Source organism: Ixodes scapularis, unplaced genomic scaffold (genome assembly GCF_016920785.2).
Source record: "Ixodes scapularis isolate PalLabHiFi unplaced genomic scaffold, ASM1692078v2 PGA_scaffold12__126_contigs__length_90152505, whole genome shotgun sequence".
In the NCBI taxonomy this organism is placed as follows: Eukaryota; Metazoa; Arthropoda; class Arachnida; order Ixodida; family Ixodidae; genus Ixodes; species Ixodes scapularis.
In genome coordinates, this window is record NW_024609838.1 from 17,709,926 (window position 1) to 17,733,013 (window position 23,088).

Consider the following 23,088-nt stretch of genomic DNA (forward strand, 5'->3'; position numbering starts at 1 on the left):
ATGGTGCATTTCACTCGGAAACAGGCATTTGTCGTTGTAAACTATGCTTCCCAACGACTGCTCAGAGCAGACAACGTATTCAAAAAAGCGATTATTTAAATTTAGGCTTACAGGCTGGTAGTGCGGTTCGACCTTCACTGAAGCAAGGAACAGTACCACACCATTTTCTGTTAGAATCGTTTGTCCACCGATACTATGCGACAAAATAAACGCAAGAATCTACGCTGCCTTGCACGGGAACATGAAGAGCTTATGGGGTGGCCATGCACCTAGCCCCGCATTGATGATGATGATGATAGCGCGACAGTTGCGCCACCTCTAGGTCGATCTCGAGGCCAATATGGGGAGAGTATGTGAGTAGAAGCATATTTGTTTTAAGGGAAAATTAATTAAAAGACAAATTCCCAAAGTTGACTCAGAACGCGAGGATTCATTAGTTTTGCCTCCTGCTGTCGAGGACAATTTTAACTCTGTTGAGGGAAATAACATATATTGTCTTGTTTTTCACTTTATCTTCTTTTAGTGGGTATATTTCTTATTGAATTTACTTGTTTATTTCTGATGATATTGCAGCACGGGTGCAACCGCTAGTCCGAAAACTCTCAAAAACAACCTTGAATTTGTAAAAAAAAACAAAAAACCTGGTTTGATTTTGGTCAAACTTTTTTTGTGTATTCCCTGTTTGTCTCTCTAGTATGCTAAGGTACTATATGTGGTAACCTATGCCGAGAAATCGCCATCAAAATCTAACTGCAAGTCAGCTGACGTGAAACGTTTTTGGACAGCATTCGTTTCGCAGCAGCGCGGAAGCCGTCCCGCATGTGCTTACCCTCCTCTTCATTCATGATAGCATTGATCTATGGCGCAACGATCGTTGATTCCTCTCACGTTGACGCTTAAGCTGCGGGTGTCTGTACACTTTTCTCTGAATGAGGCATTGCCACTGTGCACAATAACCTACGGTGCGTATATCATATATTTTTTTCAAGAAAATCGAAGACTTTGTCTTAACCGTCCTGCATGATCTGTAGTGGAATCGCCCACCTAATTGTTAATGAGGCACCTGGAAAGGTTGGAGGTAATTACATTAGGCTTTTCCTGAGTATCAGCCCTTCAACAGCTACAGTGTGCGTAGCACAAGTTCGTCTGCTTCTTTTGCAGCGGTTGTGCTGACGTCAGAACACCAAGCTTCGATTGGCTCTGTTTGAAGGATAGTGGGTAGACCTCAAGGAAGCTTGCTTTCAGGTCTACCCACTATCCTTCAATCAAAGCCAATCAGAGCTCGGCGTTCTGACGTACATCACCGCAATCCGCACAAAAGAAGCAGACAAACTTGTGCTCCGCATAGAAACAAGAAAAAGTAAACTGGCGGTTGATTTTGGTATTGCATCATTGCTGTATGTTTCGGCATTGCCGTTTTTCAGGTGAGAGAAGAAGAGGGTTTGTGCGAGGAATGCGAGAGGCCTCCGACGATACCGGAGGTCGCGGAGGACCGGAACGACGGATTCGAGTTGCACACCGTCGAGAACTGCCTTCAGTGTCACAGCGTCGCACGCGTCGCGGAGCTGCGGCTCTCCCGCACAAACGGCGACGGCCACCCAGGTGCGTCTCGACGGCGGTCGCGCTGCAGAAATGCGTCGGCAGCCGTTGACAGGGCTCCGAAGTTTCAGTTCACAATCAGCATCGATCGTATAGGGCGGCTACGGTGGATCTTGCGCCGTAAAGCGAGCCTACACCTTGGGAAATTTCAAGGTGTAGTTCCCTTCCTGTAAGAAACGAGACCAGCAAACTTGCCAAAGTCAGCGGCGGACGGGTTTGTAGGTGATCGAGTTAGTACTGAGTGCAACCTGTGGTGCCACCTTCAGACAGGTGCGGCGAGCAGATGACAGAGCGCGTTGTCTGCTTGCTGCGCCCATTGGAAGACTGTGCAGCAAGCGAAAAAATGCATTCCCAGTGCTGCCAAAAAAATTTTTCTACTTGGGGAAGGGGCTTTATGGCAGCAGAAGTTACAATCGACTCAATAATTCAAAGCTCACTGAAACAAAATTAAACATCAAATAAAAAAAATTTAAAAAACTAGTGCCGTAGTTACACGATTGTAAGTTTATTCGATTGTAAGTCCACCCCCCCCCCCCCCCCCCCCCCTCACAATGCACATCAGCAAAAAAAAAAAAAAAAATTTTTTTTAGATGCGCATTTTACTGCGAACATGTGAGAACGGCAAAGTTTCTGTTTCGAAAGCCCAGCCTCCAACACGTGATCGATGCCTTCTGGCGTGCTTTGGAGCGCGCACACAAGGTGAGATGCCCAGGCATTATCGAAACTAGGAAGTTCACACTGGAAGCGGGACAACTGAAGCTGCTCCCTGTTGTTCTCACTCCGTCCGTGACGAGACTACGACTTGTCCACACTGGTGATGTCAGTCCCGTCATCATCACTGTTACGTTCTCGAAGCATGTCGGCGTCGTCCAGCGAAATCTTCCACTTCGCAAATGACTGCATCTTCTACGCTTGCTCGGTGATCGCATTGCACGTCACAAGTAGGGTCCGATTGCGCACTCTTGCGGCGTACGTTGCAAGCCTTTGGCCTGCAGAAGCCTCTTCGTTTGCCGTCACACTTTAAGATCCCGCGCCATAGCAGACTCCACTGGAGCATCACCCGCTCCGACGGGTCGAACTTGCATCTAACAGCGCAGTTGTTGGTTGTTTCTGGGTGAAGAATAGCCATAATCGAGCGTTGAAAACCTTAACTGCCCGGATCACGCATGTCAATACAAGAAAAAACATAGTTAGCACTCCAGCATGATCTCGACACTCAATCGAACGATGTGCGACCTTAAATCGCGCGAAAAACCGTGAAAAGACGCCGAGGGGAGTGAGCCATGAGGCTGTTCCAACAGCCTCTGGAGTGGCTCTTACAACAAGTGCCGCCACCCCGGGAAGTCGGGCGCGTGGTGCGCTGTTCACTGCCATACATTCGGGTTAACTTGCGAATCGCTATCAATAAAACTCTTTCACACAAATCTAAAAAAAAAATTTTAATTGAGCACGCAGCATAGCGCAGTGCTGCAGGCACAGCTGGCTGAACTCGTAACAAGTGGAGGTGTTCTTGATATTGCGATTATTTAGTTTTTGTCGAAGGGGAATGCTTTGGTTCAATTATTAATCAACCCCCCTACTTCAGATTTTCAAAAATGGAAAAATGGGTCGACCTACATTCGTGTAAATACGGTAACCGTTTTTTTAGCATTTACCGGGAGAAGTTGGTTTTTGCTTGCCTCCGTTAACAGAGGCGTGCAGTATTAACTATGCTTTGGTAATTTGCAAACCTTTCTTAGCGTATCTTCAGCAATTTCTTTGCCAAAGAAAACGCAAAGTTGTACTTTTTCGTGCCACAAGCAGTTTCCACGTAGTGGCGCTCAGCCACTCGTCACGGAAAGCAACGGGATCGTTCCTTGGCCTAACCACTTGCACAATGTCACTCTCCGAAAGTTGTTGCAGAATGCCGCATGTTTGTTGACATCAATATGTTTGGTTGACAAAACATCTTGTGGGACTGGGTAACGCCTAGAACCTCAAACCGCACGCGCCGCACGGCTGTGCTCACTTTTGTAACTTCTGTGGGAACGGTGCCATGATGCGCACGCCCACAGCCATGCTAGCTTGGCTTGGTGTGGCGTGGCTTGGCTGCCTGACGGCTTGTTTGCATTCATTTCCTCTTCTTCCCCACCACTCACATGGTAGATAAAAGCGACAAAGTGTGCTCGGGTGCTATTTGAGCTTTGTCAGCATATTCGCAAAGATTTCTTATGCTCTCAGAGTTGCCAAACTTCCCGAGCATGTAAATATATTCTTAAAATCAACCAGTCCCAGAGGTTACTCTTCGAATTACCGCTAATTTTTTCCCCATAAACTTGTATGTGTAATTGCACTCTCTGTGCCCTTGCTTCAAACTAATTGAAAGTTAGAATAAAGCGACTTCGAATTACCGAGAGTCGACTGTACTACTGTGTTAGTTCAAAGGGGAAACGTACAGCCAGGTGTGGAGAATGGCACCACACATATATGGTCGACTAGTTTTTGGGGGGCTGAGCCCTTCCCCCCTCCCCTGATTATGTTCCTGGATCCTGCAGAGGAAGTCCAGTGTATTTGAGACCGAAGTGGCTACAGACTTCCAGCATTGATTTTTTTTTTTTTTTTTTTGTGGGTACTTTACAAATTTGGAACTGCAATGGTTTGTCAACACATGTATGGCAAACCTGTTTTGAGGTGCAAGCCATTACGCAGATGCTGACCCTACAAATTTAGTAAAAGGCTAAACTGTACCATTGGTCAAGTAGGTTGGATGATGTACATTGTGTTAGGGACTTTTAGTTTGGATCATTTTTTGTTAGTACTTTACAGACCGTGAAGGAGAATGGTTTATCACACACGTGTCACAAACCATGCTTTTGAGATGAAAATCATTATAGAGATGGTAACGTTGCGAAGTTTGTAAAGGGCTACTCTGTCCCCTTTGGTCGAGCAGGTTGAAGGGTGTGCAAATTTTTCTATGTTACTGCCTCATCTGATAGGATCATCTCGTTCATCATTTCTTTTTTTTTCTTTATCCAGCAGGTGTTACCAAGGTGGAGGGCTTCCAGTACCTTGGGTCCACCGCCGACCAGAAGACAGATGCCAACTATGTCACCTACTCTAGTCAATCTAGTGAGTGTTGCATGCTTCGGCCGTTTAAACTTGTATTTCTGTTAATTCTTTTAATTTTTTTTTTTTTTGTTAAAGTAAATATTGGAGCTGATTTTCTGCCGGAGGCTTGCCAGGTTTACGTTGTTAGAGTGCATGCTCGCAATTCGTTTCCTATGTGAGTCACTTCGAAAGTTAAGCACCATGTTTTAAAAAGGGTTCTTTTTGCCTATCATTCTAGCCTTACTAGAATTGCGCATTTGTTTCACTGATGTTGAAGCCTGGTTCATGCTTCTGTTACAGGTGGCTTGGGTGTCTGATTATGGCTAAGAGAGGTCATGAGTCTGAGAATACTAACATAAAATTATTAATAAAGCAAAAATTTCGTAAATATTATGTTGTCGTGTTTAGGGCTTTTGAGCATCTCTGCAGAGTGTCAGCTCAGTGTTGATAGCGTATACTTACAGATACTAGGTATCTCCTTTATAAAGATATTTTTCCAGGTGAAGGTGTGGTAAAGAGAAACACCGTTTGTGTCTTGGAGTTTGGTGTTTTGGGACTGGGGGATGTGCTTTATGGACAAGTCTGCCATGTTGTTTTTGTGTGACCGGCTTAGTCTTGGTATCGCTGGATATGTAATTAATAAACCTACCCGACCACACCATTTCTTTCACTCCATCTAAGGGGGGATGTAGCTAGCCAGCAGTAGCTACATTAGCTAGCCAAGTTGCCTCTTCATAGTAAAGATGCCCGTAAACATATTCCCAGAAAAACTGCCAGCTCTTTAAACATTGTCATACCACCAACTTGACTTCCCCCTAAGACAGAATGTTATTATCTCGAAAAATGTTCCGCATTACTGCTGGGAAGGCCTGCCTACTTATTGTGACCTTTCGCCATTTCGACACGACATAACGAGGACTCTTCTTCTCTCTCAACCAGGAAAAAACAGGAGGCCAAGTGAAAACGACTATGACGTTGTTGCCGTGCGGAAGGAACTTTTGAGGTACATCGCCAACCTCAACAGCTCTGTCATCCTGAAGGGGTCTGAGCAGGGTCTTCTGAGGTATGTGGGACCTGGTGCTTAAACTTGGGTTCATTTTCAGTATTAAGAAAACAATGCAGCTCTCTTTAGCATCACCCAAGAGGACTGCACGGCAAATATTTCTATCTAACTCAGCCTAAGAGTGGATGAAACCGTCAAACAAAGTTTGAGGTGTGCAAAATAACCGAATTCGCTAATCCTAGCGGGCGAGGTGCGGCGTAGCCAACGGCGCAGTCAATGCCACAGCGTTGGCACAGCCCACCTGCTCCGCCTACATCATGCTCAGGAAGACTTTTTTTTTTGCTTGTTTTGTAGTTTTTCATTTAAAGCCTACAGGCGGTGCTAGCAGCATGCTCATCGTTGGCCACGCGATTCGTGGAACATGCGGGGGCTCATGCGCTCCCACGCGGGCATGTGTCGTCTCCGGCGGCAATTGTCGCGTGCGAGAGAGCCAGTTTGCGATGTCGAGCACGACATACTCCTACAAACCCGTCGGGAAATATTTACGTGCGGTTTACCAAACTTTTCTTTCTGCTAATGTCAAAACAAGCCCTTGGGAAAACTTGCATTTTTCTGCGCTAAACCACAAGCTGCGGCGCGGTAGTGCAGGCGTTGTCGGGTATAGTGGACTGCCGATCGTGGCAGACGACTCTTTTGTCCTTGCGCCGGGCTGCGTCTGGCAGCCTGGTAGTGATGTCGCCATTTGTACCGTGTGGATGGAGCTGTTGGAGCATGTAGGAGATGACACAGGAGCAATGCTGCCCACCACATGCAAGGTTTCAATTTGTGGTGAGCTTTGAATGAAGATTGCACAAGAAATAACACTTTTTTTAAAGAAATTTAGTAGTACAGTTTGTTATTAGTACCTCTGAATATTTAATCAATCATTAACTTCAATTTCTTGGAATTGACTAGACTTGCCCTCTAAGTGAAGAAAGAAAATTATTTTTTTTATTTTGTCTAGACAGTGTAATTTTCTCATTCTTGACAAAGCAACTCCACTCTTCAATTTTGGCTCAGTGGCATAGAAACCCAGTCTTTCCCTCTATACTTTCTTTGACCGATCTCTCTTTTCATATAACACGATCCTACATTGCAGTGTACATTCCTGCAGTGAAACAACGCAAATGAAGCCGAAATGAAACAAAAATGAGGAGCGTATGAAAATGCGTGCGGGTGAAATAAAACATCGCAAACTTACGGGTATGCTTTGGTGGTACATGACAAAAATGGTTGGTAAATTTCGGTGCAACCATTCATGTACCGTGACTCATACCGTCCAAGTCCTAGGTATAGTGGGTAGTTGTAATGCTTTTACGCCTCATTTTTTCACCGAATCACCCTCGCCCAAATTGTTGTCTCTGTCAACAGAAAAACTCGCATCAATATGCTGGCACCAGTAGACGAGATTGCACACTTTCAAATCGTATGCGTTCAAAACCGAGCATTCATCGGTGCATGTCTTTTGTTAATTTTCATTTTGCTTTTCCTAGAAACAAGTGTGTTTGTAGCAGAGGTGTTCACTACGAAAGCATTTCCCTTGTAGCACTAACATGCGAACCCGTTCGTGGTTGCCAGAACTGCGGGGGATACGGTTTTTGCCGAAGCGGTGTGAAACCCGACTAAAACGTTTTCGCAAGCCCGGTTTGTTTTTACCCCCCAAACAAATGTGTCAACGCCCGTTTGCAGCCTGAAGCAGAAGTACCCCAAGGCCTTCCAAGACGTGTGCCTTTACTCTGAAGTCTGCCTACTGATGGCCCGGTACCGCTTTAGGTTGTCTGCGCGCACCTTCCTCCAGGAGCTCTTTCTGGACATCGGCTTCGAAAAAGTGAGGCTCATCCTAGTTTTCCCCACGCATACGCCACCTGGAGCGCGTCTGCGACCGATGCATGTAGTGTGGTCCCTCGATTTCCGCACTATGACGCCATAGAGGTGTGGTGTTGCCTGTTGTGGTCCTGGCTGTGGCAAAACAGCAGGTGGGTGCTGCAAACGCCTGTTATGCTGCAGATTGCTCTGCAGCTTGACAGTCCACTGAAGCTGGACAGCTTGCTGAAGTTTGACAGTCCACCAAAGTAAGTTTAACAGCCCACAAAAGTTTGACAATCCACCGAGGTTTGAGGGCCTCTACCGAAGCCTCTCCAGCCAGGAGTTGCAAACTTCCCAAATATGGCGACACACGCATTCGCTCATATTTTTTGGCGGAACTTCTGCGACCGACTGCCAGGATTGCGACGTTTGGGCTATTGTGACCTCATTTGTTGCTGCTTCGGGGCCACTTTTGATGCATGGGCGGTATAGGAAGGACGCTAAACAGACACGTGCGAAGAAGCGTTCCAGGCGCCGTATACATGCTGTGTCGGTGTTGGCTTTCAGATCGGAGTGCCTCGAGTACTTCTTGCGATTGTTGTATTCGGCGTTCCGTAGCTCTTCGTAGGTGTGTCAGCGAAGGGCTGAGAGCAGTTTGGGTCGTCGCGGGTCGGCATATGGCTGCAAAAGGGATGGTGGAGCAGACGATCGGGCGCCAGATTCACCGATGATGCGGCGTTTCGACTTCTGACTGCTTCGGATGTCTGTTTAGCTCATAGCTGAACAGCCACTTCGCCGAACAGTGCTGTAGGAACTTCATACTTTGTGGACGATTTTTTTTTCGCATTCATCTGAAATTGGTATTGAATCTTAATAGACGGTAGATGTCCTTTCGTGCTGTGCAAAATAGACAAGCTATACCCGCTCCTCTATATTTTTACTTTTCATTGTTTGAGCCGATTGAAAAAGACATTCTTGCTTTAGCTTGTTATTCATGCTAGTATGGGGTATAGTTGCTTTTAATGTGACCCAGGCCTCATTGTTATCGTGTTGGATACTTGGTGTAAATTAACGAAAGGTAAGAATGGAAGTATGCGGAATGCAAGTTTGTCTGCTTCCTTTTTGCAGGGGTTGTGGTGACATCAGAACGCTGAGCTCCGACTGGTTCTGAATAAGGAATAGTGAGTAGACCTCAAGGCAGCTTGCTTTGAGGTATCCTTCAACCAGAGCCAATCAGAACTTGGCGTTCTGACGTCACCACAACCCCTGCAAAAGAAGCAGACAAACTTTCGCTCCGCATATAAGAGGCAGACTGGACATTCTAATTTGTACCTGTAGTCGGTGATAGGCTAAGAGTTCAGGGGAAGCTCCTCCCACGTCTTTCCACTTTAGTAGAGCAAACGCTGGAGCGGAGGCGACCTCCGCTCCAGCGTTTGCTATGCGAAAGTAGAAAGAGGTGGAAGGAGCTTCGCCCGAACTCTTACCCTCTTGCCAACTATGTAGTCGCCCAAGTGCACCGAGTTACAGCGAGACCGAACAGTAGCAATGCCTTTGCTCTACGCTGCATTGTCGTCACAATTTAAGACTTTCGAGCGTTGCTATGAAAGCACGCAGCCAGTCTGCACCGCGACGCATCAGTGACACGCCGAAATGTTTGTCCACAGCAATTCCTCGAAGAAGCCGAGGACATCCTAAGGATACCGCACATCGTCATCATGCCGCCCGCAGAAGAGTCGGAGGCCTGAACTGCACCGCCGCCCCGACGGAAAGAAGCAAGGTCGAGTCCTCTAGTCGTCGTCTTCGTCGTCGCTACACCCTCGGGACGCTCTGGACCCTGACCGTCGGTGGAAAAACTACTACGTCTTTTCCATACTGCGATCGTCGCGGTCGTTCTAGTGACTTCCGTACGGAAATGTTTAGCCACATATGCAAGACTCGAGGGTCGTGTGGTACCCCACGTTTTTTCTTTTTTCGTGCGCGTGTGGAATGCGACGGAGACGTGTCTCGCGAACAAATTGTGATAGTCTTCGGTGGGGTCCGGTTACGAGCTTGCGGGGACCGCTGCCGAAGTGCACGGCTTTTCCCCGTCGTTTCTACTTAAGGTGGAAGGTCAAGGACGTTACATTTTTTGTACTGCCAGAACAACAACAATATTAATAGTTTTGTGTTTGTTCCTATGATTGTGTTAGAACAAGCTTCGTAGGGTAGGCATTCAATTTTTTTTGTTTTTGTTGGAGTGGTTCGGAATTCAAAAAGACGCCGGCTTTTACGGCGTCATAGAGGAGAAGTGCGCAGGGTTTCTTTGGCTCGCCTGCGAAAATCGGGGCGAAAACTAAGCTCGTTTTTCGGCGTGCTTTATTTTGCTTTTGTTGATTATTACGAGTGTGTTTTTTTGTTCCGTTTCAATGTTGACAGAGAGGAAAAGCTGTAAAGAAAAGGGCATGCTGAGCCCGACCGAAGACAGAAAGCTATTGTACTGCCAGAGGAGGCTTCGAGAAGTCTCTCTGCGTGAAGTCAGACTCGCGGGAAAAGGAGTGTGCCCGCCTGGTGTGCCCGACATTGTATGTAACATTAACTCTGCCAGATTTTTGTGTACGTGTACATAGGATTGCCCGTGAACATACACATTCGGTGCGTACGAATCGCAAGAGTGTAGTACATTTGATGCGTTTGTATTTATGGCGAGCGTTGATTACTTCATAGTTTACCTCGATTCAATTTGCCGTCGGGCGTAACTCTATGTTTTTGTTACGCTATTTCGTTTTTGTTTGGTTCTTGTTTGCGTGCAACGTGCCGCCAGACTTGTTTTTCTCGTTTATTGTGCATGCACATGTTGCCGTTGTATCTAGCGTTTTCGTTCGTTTTTTTCCACTCTGGGTGCCGTCGGAGAACCCCGATTTGCCTTCTTACCCGAATTTTTTCGTCGACAGTGTCACAATAATGCGTCAGTTGATGCTGTAACAAACAGCATCTAGTTTTATATAATTTTTTGGGGGGGGGGGCGAAGAAAAATGGGACAGACTGTTTATTTCTAGAAAGTTTTTTTTTTTTTTTTTTTTTTACTTTTTGTCATTTCGGTTTTATTGATGGCGGCAGAAAGCTACGCATCGTAACGGCTTAGCGTAGCGGGCCAGTTGAAATCTCGTCGAAAAATTGGAGCGCGGCAGTGCAGACACGCTTTTTGTGCGGAACCTATGCTCGTCGCTCCTTTTAGGGTGCTGCATCCTTTAGTTTGAAATCATGCACAGCAAATTGCGCTTGGCCCAAGATCACGGTGGCTGAAAATGGATTGGCACTTCGTTCGACCAATGCTGGTGGAGCTTTGACATTTCTGTACATACTCTTACGTGGGTCGCAAAAATTGCAGCTGTAAACCGCAAGTCCTTTTGTTCTCGACTAACCGAGGCAACGCCCAGTCGTTAGTTTAATCGTGAGTGTGAACCACGGATGGTGCAAAGTATGATACGTGTCGTCTTGTGCCCCAATCAGGTTTTTGTTTTTGTTTGCGTGCGTGTTTAGGGCTAAAGTAGTTGCAAGACATTGCGTGTGTACAGAAACCGACCTATGCAGCGTCGTGCACGATTTCTCGCCACCCGTATTTTTTAGCGTGCGTGACATTGCATTCCCTCCCCCCCTCCCCCCCATTGTGCCTTCCCTGCCGAGCGCATAGCAAACTTCCAAAAATACCAGACGTGTAAATAAGGATTCCCTATTTTCTTATTTCCGCAGGCCGAATTACAGCCTGCTGTGTAAGAGTGAAAAGTGTTTTCCTTGTTCGCATTGTGTTGTTAATTTTTTTTTCCCCCGCGTTTTTGCAAGAGAAACATATCACTTCCAGCTGGGGTGTCTGCGCTCGATTACTGTGTCTTCCTCCTTGCGGGGCGGATGGAACCTCACGCTTGTACATACCGGAGATAATTTTGTTTTAGTAAAGTGTAGACGAATTGAAACCTTGACGTGGTTCTTTTCTTTAGCAATGGTGCGGTCGGATGACGTGGGACAAAACTGCCCCATCTTTTTATAATTTAGCCGGAGGTGGTCGTGTATTGCTTTGCTTGCTGCATGTGGAAGACCCCAAGTTGGTGGTCGTGCTGCACCGGCTGAATGTCTCGTTCACAGCACGAATTAGTGTTACCATATGCTAAAGGGAAACGACTGTCTAAATCAAGGGTGGCCAGGCTGACCCGGCCTAAGAGCCGCAAGCGAAACCACGAAACTTCTAAGAGCCGCGGGGGGAGGGGGGGGGGGGGGGGGGGGAGGAGGAGGGCGAATTTAAATTTTGTTTGGAGTCTGACTGTACGTATGAGTGCACAAGGCTGTACGACAGTACGTATGAGGGTACAAGGCTGCCAAACCGCGAGCCATACTTGATTCTGCCTGAAATCCCTTCTTTTTTTCCTGGGGAAATGCGGAAAGGGGCCGGGGGGAGGGCGGGGGGTGGTCCACTTATGAGGGATCCGCGAGCCGCACTTGGACCACCAAAGAGCCGCATGCGGCTCGCGAGCCGCGGTTTGGCCACCCCTGGTCTAAACCAAGGATCTCAAACGCGCAGCCCTCAAGCCTCTTGCACTTGCGAGCCCCATCCCCATGCCTCGGGTGCTACATGCGCCATCCCACATTGGCTTCATGTTGATGATTAATTTCCATTTGAAACATAGCTCTGCTCATACACGCTTACATATTTTGCCCTATTCTGTTCTGCACGTAGTAAGTATTTTTTCGTCTTAAGTTTGCTTCTCAGCTGTTTGTTAGGTTAATCACCTGTACAACAATGCCACTTCTAATCGAAATCGTGAACTCCTTTCTTAAAGGGGTACTCTGGCGATTTTATCAGCTACCCCAACTATGTTTATTTTCTGAATTCCTGGCCCTTACCCTTCAGGTGTGCTTTTTAATTTCGGAAAATTCGGAATAGTTGCTGTGAAATCGGCAAATAAAATTTGACCGCATCTCCACGTGGTGAATGATGTTGATTGGGGCGGAGCTCTGGTGGTGCTTGTCTGCGTAGACGGTGAGCCGCAGCATGCCGAGCCTTTCGTTTGGTTTCATCCATGTCAGAAAGAGAATGTGTGGTATGGATCGTGGTTATATACGCATTTGAGCATTTGACCGCAGCGCCCTCTCGTCTATAAACGTTGAGCCAATGCATGCAAAGTTTAACGCGATTATATACGCATTTCACCGCAGCGCCCCCTAGAGTGACCACCCGTCCCGCGACTCGCGGGACTCTCCCGCATTGAGGGCTGGTGTCCCGCGTCCCACGAGAAATTCCAAAATCATCAAAATGTCCCGCATTCTGCCACTGTCGTATATTTCATTCCGCAACTCATGGTGCTGCCGAACAACGGGGCATGGGGAAGCACGGAGGTCGCATGGTAATCGTGTGAATCGCAATGGTACGCCATTTTCTATCCAAGCATTGAAGGAAGCGACCGTCGTTCTTGCAGGAGAACCGACGCGCATGCGCCGTTGTGCCTCTGGTGGCAAGATATCATAAGAAAAATTTCTCGCCAAAAGTTTAAATATAATATATTGTAATTATTTTTAAATCGCTATGTCAATGCATAAGGGTTGCTGTGGAGTTTTTTGTTTTTTTTTTTGTAGTAAAGACAGTTACACTTGGTCGAAAAAGAACATAATGTTAAAAATGTGTGTATGAACATGTTGATAAAAGGAAGCGTTGACAGGAAACGATAACTCTAAAAATGAGTTACTGTTTCTTAATTCTATTTGATGCATTGAGTTCTGATACGGTTGATTTTTATGTTTTCAACTTCGGCACATTTAATAACGTGTTTAACAGTAAAACAAATATATCACTGGGAGTGGAAATTATTTGAGCTTAACTGTTGCAATACAATTACAAGGGGTATAAACAGTACAGGATAATAAATGTGTTAACAGAGCCTCAGTTTTGTTGTGTGCGTTTTAATAGACCCTAAGGAGCTTCGCCCCTAAAATGATGCTGAAACCGACATTCAAATATACCCGTGCTTTTCGGTGCCGTGACAGTGGCAGGTATGCTTGCCAGTCGAGCGGGCAGCCTAAAAAACGGACAATCCCAAGTATTTGTTTCGTGCTGCTGCGCGTATGCTGGAGCAAGCTTCCAAAACATACGTTTGACAACACGAAGCTGCTTGTAATCAATTGGGGACAAATCCTAGAGTTCAAAGAGTGAACCCCTGCCTGCCACTAGCGTATCTTTTTCATTTGTTGCCAGTAGACTTCCAGTTTAACAAACGCTGACGACTGAAATAGTAAATTCAATAACTTTGCCAAGAAAAAACATTTTGCCCAAATATTTGGGGTATTTTAGCAATGTTTGTCTGTGTCTAGCAAATTTTCAAGCAAATCGGGGACTATGAAGAAAACGCCGGAGTGCCCCTTTGACTTCTAGCTTTTAGAAAGACCCGTTAAAATATGAGTATTCTCTTATAATACTGATATAAATATTGTCAGGAAAGCAAGAACTGTTGTATAAAGTTTGTTCAGACATATGAGTGAACAGACCATTTCAAAAATCGCCGGTTTGGGACATTCTGGTACGAAGATATGTGAAAACTTGCTCGAGCGAATGTGGGAGATTCCTCAGCCACAAAAGCAACACGCGGCTAACTCTGTTGAGCTGCAGTGACCTAGACTGGGCTCCCTCAAAGTCTCTTGTACCTTTTGTAGCTTATCTCGTCGCCACCAAGTTCGCTCTATGACACTCCTTCCATCTCCTCCCTAATCCGCGCATTATTTCATCCCCAGAATCCTCGAACCACATTTCGGTCAGGTATGCCAGTTATTTCTAAAAATGTTTTGTTGCAAAATCCCAGCATGTTGGCAGGGCAGTTTCATTTAAAATCTTATCACATCAGGTATTGCCTCGGAGTAGTTATATAAAAATAAAAGCTAAGGATGGTCATGGAAAAACGGCAAGTTTGAACAAAGACTGCAAAGAATGAGGTACCTTTCTCGAGGGAACCTCCGAGGTGTCGCGGAGACACTCTGCTGCTTCGCAACATGAAATATAGCTGCTGCCGATTTCTTCTGCCTCAACACTTCTTTACTTTCCCACTCTTCACCTCCCATCCCACATTGACCCTTGACCTTACGGGGGTGGGCTATCTGGCATCTGGCCCTCCCACTCTTTACGAGCTTGAGACCCCTGGTCTAAACGATCGAATTTATTTCATCCGACTTTGTTTTGGCATCCAATTTTGGATGTTCTAAATTTTGTGCATTAAGAAACAAAAGCATGCAAAGGTTATATATTTTTTATGCAAACTGTCCTTTGCCCAAGAGATTGTTGCAGTAGAAAGTTTGAAACATTTGAGGACAGCAGTAAGTACTGTAGCAGGAAACAAACCAAACGCATTCTCTTCCATTTTAGATTGGGTAGTTCATCAAGTCCTCAATTTCCCATTTATCAGAAGCATCGGTGGGCCAATCTTTAAAAGTGCAACCATATTAAGATGATAGAGGCCATTGCAATCGAGAGGCCACGGCAACTTCAGGTTTGCGACACGAAGACCGCTGCTCCAACGGAGCTGTTTTCTTACAGCTCTTGATGTATGCGAAAGGTTACTTTAACAGAGCTGCCTCGACATCTTGACCGAGCTTTGATAGAGTCAATTTGGAAGGGAGCTACTACAAATATAGCAGTTGTATGTACTAGTTACTAACTTGTACCGGCTCGTAGCAAGGTTACAAATTAGTTTCATGCCTACAGCTATACCATGCTGGACATGTAGTCACAAAAATGGTATTGTGTGGTGTCGAGGTTATAGACTTTTACAAGTACAGACTCTGGGCACTGCCATCTTGCTGCTAGTGTGGGTAGATCGTCTGATGGTCAAACATTGCCGAGGTTTATCCACGGCCTCGGCATTGCTCGTCTATTGGACGATCAACCCTTGCCAGTAGCGAGATGGCGGCGCTCAGAGGCCGTACTTGCAAATGTCAATCAGTGTTGCGGAGTTGCCACTCCGGAGTTGGAATGATTCCGGAATCATTCCGAATTTTCGCGACCCCGGAATGGAATGGGAATGGAATGGCAGCAGCGTTGAGGGGAATGGAATGGAAATGGAATTAGATGCCTTTTGCCCGGAATGGAATGGGAATGGAGTGGGCCCGGTTCTTCTATTCTTTTTTTCTTTAGTGTTTACGGTCAGCGAATTTGAGCCAGTCGGCGAGCCAGTTGCTAACCCGCGTGGAGCTATAGACGCTTTGCAGCAGCTATGCATGGACGCCGCTATAACTGACCGTAAGTTTTTGTTTCCTCTTATTCCGTTTATTTCACTTCATCATTACCCTAGCTGGCCAGGTTATTGCCATATTAGATTCAACTGTGTCATTTTCTAAAGCATCGGCCTTGGTAGAGGATCGTCAACTATCGTTTCACTTGCTCGGCATCTCGGTAAGACAAGAGAAGGTCAGCAATGGAGACTGTAATTTGGCGCGTGTGTAAAGCGTCTATAACAGACTTATACGCAAAAAATGCAATGCAAAAAAGAAGCGTCAAAGCAAAGAGTAGATAGGAAAGGGAGAAAGGGGGTGGCGGTGGCGCCTTTCGCACAGGCGACGGGCTTTACTGGCGTTACGCGAGAGCGAGCGAAACAAGAAACCAAGCACCCAAGCACCAAGCAAAAGAAACGAAGGCATGCAGAATATACGCGCGCACAGACTGAGATCTGAGAGCGGGGGACGACTCATAACTCGCAGAGCTCCGATAACTCGTTGACTCGCGCGCCGCCGAAAGATGATCAGTTATTAGGGAGTTTTAGTAGATCGTTTTTAAAGACTCGCTACCGCTACGAGCGCGCGCTTTAGAGCATGCATCGAAGTGGCAGCGCGAGCTCCCGCTACGATTAGTGTGGCCTGAAAACACGATCTACTAAAACTCTCTATTGTTTTTGTATAGTTCGAGGAGCGTTGTTTAGCAGGCGGCCAAACCTGCTGCCCTTCACGTTCATTCGCGCGCACTCCTTTGAAGTGCGAACTGTGGGTTTGCTTCGACAATAAAACAAAGCAAGATTCACTTCTCTCTTCTCCTCTTGTGCTTTGCTCCGACACTTGTTTTATTATTCTGCATTTTTACGTGTAAGTCCGCCTTTTACTTGAACTTTCTTCCGATGCATGTTTTTTGGGTTATAGACGCTTTACACACGCGCCAAATTACTGCCGCCATTGCTGACCTTCTCTTGTCTTACCGAGATGCCGATCAACTGAAACGGTAGTTGACGATCCTCTACAAAGGCCGACGGTTTAGAAAAGGACACAGTTGAATCTAATATGGCAATAACCTAGCCTGCTATGGTAAAGATCAAGTGAAATCAACGAAATAAGAGGAAACAAAAACCGAAGGTCAATTATGGCGGCGTCCATGCACAGCTGCTGCAAAGCGTCTATGTGCTTTACATTCAAGCCGGTTAGGGTTACAAGCAAGCTAGCGGATTCCCGCTCATTTCCTTCGACTTTAGATTCTGCGTACTTTTTTTCACCTTGTGATGGACCGCTGCGGACGCTATGAGTCACGCCAGGCAATCCAGCACCGTGAGCGGGAGTACGCGCAAGGCGCGTTGCTGCGCCCCAGGGTCACGCGACACTCAGAAGGCACTGGATAGGTTTCGATGGCTCTCGTGCTGTCTGGTGCGGTCCATTGTAAGGTGAAGTAGATTGTCGTCACCGCTCTTGTCGCGTAACCGAACTGACTAGAATGACGTTTTAGCGAACGCCCACGTTTCACCGAATGAATCTTTAGCAAATAGTCGGACGCCGCAAAGCGGCGTTTTCGGGTGGGCCAAATGGGTTCACGTTTTTGTAATGAGCCGCCGCAGACTGTCGCCGCGAAGCGGCGTAAAGCGCAGCGCGGCCGATGGGTTAACGCACGACCCCGTTATTCGCTAAAACATCGATTCGCTCAAATGTCGCTGTTCGCTAAAATGTCATTCGCTCATGTGATATGGACCTTCAAGACTTGCAGAAAGACTGTTTCGTGACATGGTCTCTCGTGCTGCGCCGCAGAGGTTGCACTTTGTCAGAGGATGTGTTCCTGCCACCGTGCATGGAGTCGCTTCCAGCAGCGTACTAACCGTATTGCTGTGCAGGTAGTTGAAGAATACAGTACTTAATATAGTTTATTTCGGGAGGCACTCACTTGATCGAATGACGTTTTAGCGAACGCCCACGTTTCACCGAATGACACTTTAGCGAATAGTCAGACTCCGCGAAGCACCGTTTTTGGGTGGGCAAATGGGTTCACATTTTTGTAATGAGCCGCCGCAGACTGTCGGCCGCGAAGCGGCGTAAAGCGCAGCGCAGCGGATGGGTTAACGCGCGCCCCCGTTATTCGCTAAAACGTCGATTCGCTCAAATGTCGCTGTTCGCTAAAATGTCATTCGCTCATGTGATATGGACCCATTTATTTCTGCGCCATGCACAAACTGGATATTTTTATGGTCTTATCAAACAAAAAGGCTGGCCGCGTATGTCCTAGAAGACAAATGCAAAAAAACGTTTGCCAAAGAAAATTAGTGGATTTACGTTTTGCTTTTTGTTGCGAGCCACGTGGTCGAAAGGCCGACGTTTTAAACAAGCATCGACATGATATCAAGAGGCTTTCTCAATGTTTGCAGTACAATGTAAACAAACACTTCATGCCACTGGCGCTCCGCTTAGTAAAATCAGTGCTTTTTTCAGGCATTTTGCATTTTGTTGCAATTGTCTATGCGTTTGATAATGTCAGCTTTATGGTGCTTATGCCGGCAACACAATGTAGCTGTCAAGAGCCAATTTTTACTTTTTGGAATTAGAGGAATGGAATGGAACGATTCAGCCATTCCAGGAGTGGGAGTGGGCCCAGTGTCTCCATTCCTAGGAGTTGAAAGGAATCGAATTATCGAAAACTCTAATTCCCCGGAATGGAATGGGAATGGAATGGGGGTGCCCATTCCGCAACACTGATGTCAATAGGTAGAATGCAGTTACTCGCATATTTGTATCGTCTATAGACCACCACACTGTTTCCAAACAAGCCTGCGTTTGCCCACACCAGGTATGGGCACTACGCGAGCGCAGAAACCAAATTAGCGCGAGGCGAAGCTTCTGCACATGCGCCGTGGTGGCACCAGCGCCACGGTACAGGCACGACGTCGGAGCCGAGTGTTGGTCTATAGTTGGTGCCAAGGTGGGAACGCCTCGAGTACAAGCCTCCGACGCTTCAACAACTCATGCACCCCAAGCGCATGCGCGCACTCGTGACATGGCAAAAAGCGTGAAGCATGTGCTGGATGTTCCAAAAACTTGCCGTGCCGTTCTTGCTTCATCTGCGACTGTAGTGGACCGTTTGGAGAAATCCCGAAATGCCAGATGAGGCACGTGACAGACGAACGGCGGAAATGTCCTGCATGCTCCCTTCGAACATCGCTCCCGCAATGTTCACCGTGTGGCATGGGAGAGAACGAGAGGCTGACACAGTTACTTTGCTGTGCCGTCTGCTACCAGGGCGCACCGTCGCAAGAGCACAATGGGCAGGCACGAGATCCGTACATTAGTGTTTTGGGAAGTCCTGCGGAATGAAGTCGCAAATTATTCAAACTGCATTGTCACTTGGCAAGTATTTATAGTAGTAAGTAACTCGCTTTTGTTACTTTCGAGCTCTAGTTCACAGTTGTCCCGAGGACAGACGCCAAAATTTTGTGCCAAGTTGCAGGCACATCTGGTGCGTGCACTGTACGACGTCGTTGGCGTGAGTAAGCAATCGTCAGTTTCTCGTTTTTAGAATTGCAAGGCTGTCGCCAAAACTACTAGTGTGATGGGAAGTGCTCATTTGAGGCACTAACCTAAGCAGTAAAGATTGATGCCCGTCGATACCCCTTCGAAGTAAACTCTGAAAAAGCGCCGACGCCGTGTTCGCGTTAGCAGCGTTGTGTTGCGTACGTGCAGTTCCAGCATGATTTGGGCTGCAATTGACTTCCAAACTTTATTTTACAGTGTATTCCAGTGATGCTATGCAACTTGTTGCCTATTGGTCTTGCTTTTTTGAGGGGTTCAGTCAACGGCCTTGACGAGTGCCTCGTGCACTTCCACTTCGATCTGCGCTTCCGCCCTTGCCTCGTCGGTGGCAGCAGCAGTGACGGCCTGTTGTGCTTTGGCCAAGCCTTCTCTGCATGCCTGTCGGAAGATGAAACATTACATTTCTAAACTTCGCCCAAACGTGTCAAACTGTAAATTGTGGCATTGTCGCGACACTTCCGCCCCTGAGTGGTAGGCATCCTTCCAATAATCCCCAACGATTGTGTCTTCATTTCAACGAAGTTGCCTCGGCGCGCGCTTTCAGCGGCCGAGCTGTTCCCCATCTTTTCAGCGCAATGTACATTCGTAACGAGCATGATGGTATGATTTATTTTAACATTCTCGCACGTGGATGTCTACTATGAAGTGGGTGGAGGGGGGGAAGAGGCTCGCTCCCCCTTGCAAGTGAAAAAGGGCATGGAAGAAAGGGGGTGTGGGATCTTCACTTGTAGGTCAGTCTTAAAGGGGCACTGAAGTCGATTCTGAGATTGTCCTTTTGTGGTGACAACTCAATCTAGACGCCCTAAGCATCCCAACAAACCCGAATCCCACAACCGTGCGTAGCTTATTTCCTTATTAAGGGTGTTCAAAAATCACGACACATGCGCCTTTAAAGTGGGACACCCATACCTGAGCGTCGAGCCGATCCACGGGAACCGCGGCTTCAGCCAGGACTTGAACAGATGAGTCCTCGTTGATTGTGATTGTTCCACTACTCACTGAAACAAGGGACAAATAAGCACCCCATTATGACATACCACTAAGAAAAAACTAAACAACCGAAAAAAAAAGAAAAAAAACCCTGCTAGGTGGCGCTAGCTGTCTGATTAAAAGCATTCGGCCGCACGGGCATCCATCCATCTATGAAAAATGTCTTGTGGAAGCTTTTCAACTCGTGTAGAAAAGGTGACAAGACAAGCTGAGCAAAACGCACACTTTGTTCTGTTTAACTTCTCGTCCTGGTCTCTTTTGGCACCTTTTCTAGAGATCGATAGGAACCAACTGGCCCAACCATCCAGCCTTGTAGCAGTGCCCTTGCAGGAAGGAAATGTCACCTGTCGAGGATACCTCATTTTTTCACTGATATGTTTTTATAACACTACCGGAGGAGTGCCTACTCTAGCTCCACTGAAAACAGGGTTAATCTAGACATGAGCGCTTGTCCGGTCAAATAAGGCGCTTAACGTAAAATTTGCAGAATTCCAAAGTTCGGGATTAATAGTGGTTGCTTGGACAACCTGGGCACTTCCGCAGTATTTTGCCGTAGTTCAACTGCTTTGCTAAGGTTGCTTAATGGCACTTCTGACTACGACGGTTCATGGGGTAGTCTTGCTGCATGGTAGCGGTTGGAACCTGCAGCTATATGTAGCAACCTCTATCATCCCTCATCGTAACCTCGAGTCATGCTAGACCTTGTGGGTGTAGCTTTGCTCTACTTCGTTTGAACACAACTGGAAAAACAGTAAAAGCTACAGCCCCAGCTTGCCAATCAGAGAGTAGGAGCTAGTCGCACAACAGTGTAGTGTTGGAATGCACACCTCCCGTCGAAAGCTCACAAGCGTTCCGCTTGTTCCCTTTGAAGGCCTCAAACAGAGCTGTAGCGTTTACTCAGCCAAGTTATATTGAAACAGCGTAGTTGTGGCAGCAGTTCGCAGCAACCAGTGAAAGGTGAGAGTGATTCACAGCTAGGTACTGTGAATGTGGTGGCTCCGAAACCTGATCCTGACATCATGGAACTGCCATCAAGACGATGCGATGCATGTTTTTGGCTTGACTGCAGCGGCGTACCGAAGAACCTCTGGGCATCGCCTTCATTGGTGAAGACAGTCACGACGCCAGGCTTGATGACCGCCAGTGCTGGGACGTGGTGTGGCAGGATACCAAAGTTGCCGCTGTACGACGGCACGTCCACTTGCTTCACGTCTACCTTGTCAAAGAATGTCTGCAAAGCAATTGGCTGAAATGACCATCCAATAACCGACAGGAGCACTGGGGGTATATAAGCATTTCAACTGAGTATGCACATTGCTACACTTATTTCACGTTAGACCACGGAGGACACTACCAGCCAAATCTGCCATCCAATGCCGTGCGAGAAAACATGACCTTAAAAAGAGACAAAGCGCGCAGTCACGTGACACGGTCACAGCATCGGATTGGCTGGGATGGCTTGTAGCGTTCGCGGCTGTCCATCGTGAGGTGAAACACAGTACACAGATTGCATGGGCTCCCGCCTTTTCTTGTCGCCTGCACACCTGGTATGAACTCGCTCTACATGGCACGCTACCGCCTACCGCAGCGTGCTATTGTATTGAACACACCAGGATAATGTTTTGTTGAATAACGTAAGCTGTCTCAGGTTAATTTAGGTCGATTAAAAAGTAATCACATAAGGTAATGTCTGGTTGTGATAAGACTTGCGTGCGGGGGCACAGGTCTTCACCCCCTTAAACCCTTGAACTGAGGAGTAAACTGATGTGCGAGTAAACTCGATATACATACAAACATTTCGCCCTCCTTCGAATAGAATTCTATTAGGTTGGCGTCTTTTCAAAGGGTGTTGGTGGGGCGCTTCGCGAAGTCGACACTCGTCCAAATGTCGAACGGGGTTCCTAAGGCGGACTTTGCGAGCAAGCAAGGGAAGTTATACAAACTCAATCGCATAAGTTAGATTAACTAAACTTATATACACACTTGGGGTACGTTTTCAAGCAGCTCACGAAGGTAAAACTATTGTGAAAATGAATTGAGAGCTTCCACCGCGGAACGCCATGCGGTGGCCAGGGAACTTACCTCGGCCGGCGAAGCAAAGGTTAAGGGCATTCCACCGTCGGCGTACGTCCTTGCCTGCACGGACTGGGATGCTAGTAATCTAGATTTTGGGACCACAAACCGACACGCTGCGACAGATGCCCGAAAAAGCGACATTTTTTTAAAAAAACGAGATCGTGCCGACCTGACCGATTCTAATAACCTTCCTTCGGCGAACGGTGACCCTACAGCAGCGCCCTCACGAATCATGATTATCGCTGTCACGAACTAGCGAAACCAAGAAACTTCGGCTCAACCTACCGGAATGTGCAAGTAAAAATAACTTGGAATATATAAAAAGAATAAGTTATTTGTGCAAGTAAATACTGGAAAAATTTTATATTAAGGCTGTATTTTGTTATAAATGAAGTAGTCGGGCAGCTACAGAATACTGTTTCGAGTATAAGCCGCGTAATTAAAGGGAAGTTGAAGCGGTTTTCAATTTGATTAAACAAATTTGATCCGTTTTAATCAGACTCCAAGCATCATAAATATTACAAAAAGTAGACTATTTTATGCTCTTAACGCCAAGGAAGACGCCTTTGACGTTGTACTGAAACCACGCCCCTCCGTGGTAGCGGGAGAACAGTAAAAGGAGAAGGGAAAACATGACGTCACGAAAGGTTCTTCGCGCGTGAAACCGTGAAACTCGACACTCGACTCTCAGAGCCAGCGTTGTGCAT

At 46.9% G+C, this 23,088-nt stretch overlaps 2 protein-coding genes across 3 annotated transcripts in view; one reads left to right on the forward strand and one right to left on the reverse strand.

Moving 5' to 3' along the window:
- LOC8029193 (rapamycin-insensitive companion of mTOR) overlaps window positions 1-11,490 on the forward strand; it is a 52,270-nt gene extending 40,780 nt beyond the window's left edge. Inside the window, exons 24-28 of one of the 2 annotated variants that reach the window (XM_029983566.4) lie at window positions 1,425-1,602; window positions 4,615-4,707; window positions 5,626-5,749; window positions 7,418-7,556; window positions 9,199-11,490. In XM_029983566.4, the coding sequence (XP_029839426.2) occupies window positions 1,425-1,602; window positions 4,615-4,707; window positions 5,626-5,749; window positions 7,418-7,556; window positions 9,199-9,279 (615 nt within the window). In that variant the 3' untranslated portion in view covers window positions 9,280-11,490. The remainder of the gene's footprint in view (window positions 1-1,424; window positions 1,603-4,614; window positions 4,708-5,625; window positions 5,750-7,417; window positions 7,557-9,198) is intronic. The other variant, XM_029983567.4, reaches the window with a different exon arrangement.
- A 7,998-nt stretch (window positions 11,491-19,488) lies between these two features.
- LOC8029191 (ATP synthase subunit delta, mitochondrial) lies at window positions 19,489-22,624 on the reverse strand. The gene is made up of 4 exons (XM_029983565.3): window positions 22,388-22,624; window positions 21,383-21,536; window positions 20,225-20,313; window positions 19,489-19,693 (listed from the first exon to the last, which is right to left on the reverse strand). Exons 1-4 carry the CDS (start codon window positions 22,613-22,615, stop codon window positions 19,571-19,573), a joined length of 594 nt encoding a protein of 197 aa, XP_029839425.2. The 5' UTR covers window positions 22,616-22,624; the 3' UTR covers window positions 19,489-19,570.
- Between the last annotated feature and the right edge of the window lie 464 nt (window positions 22,625-23,088).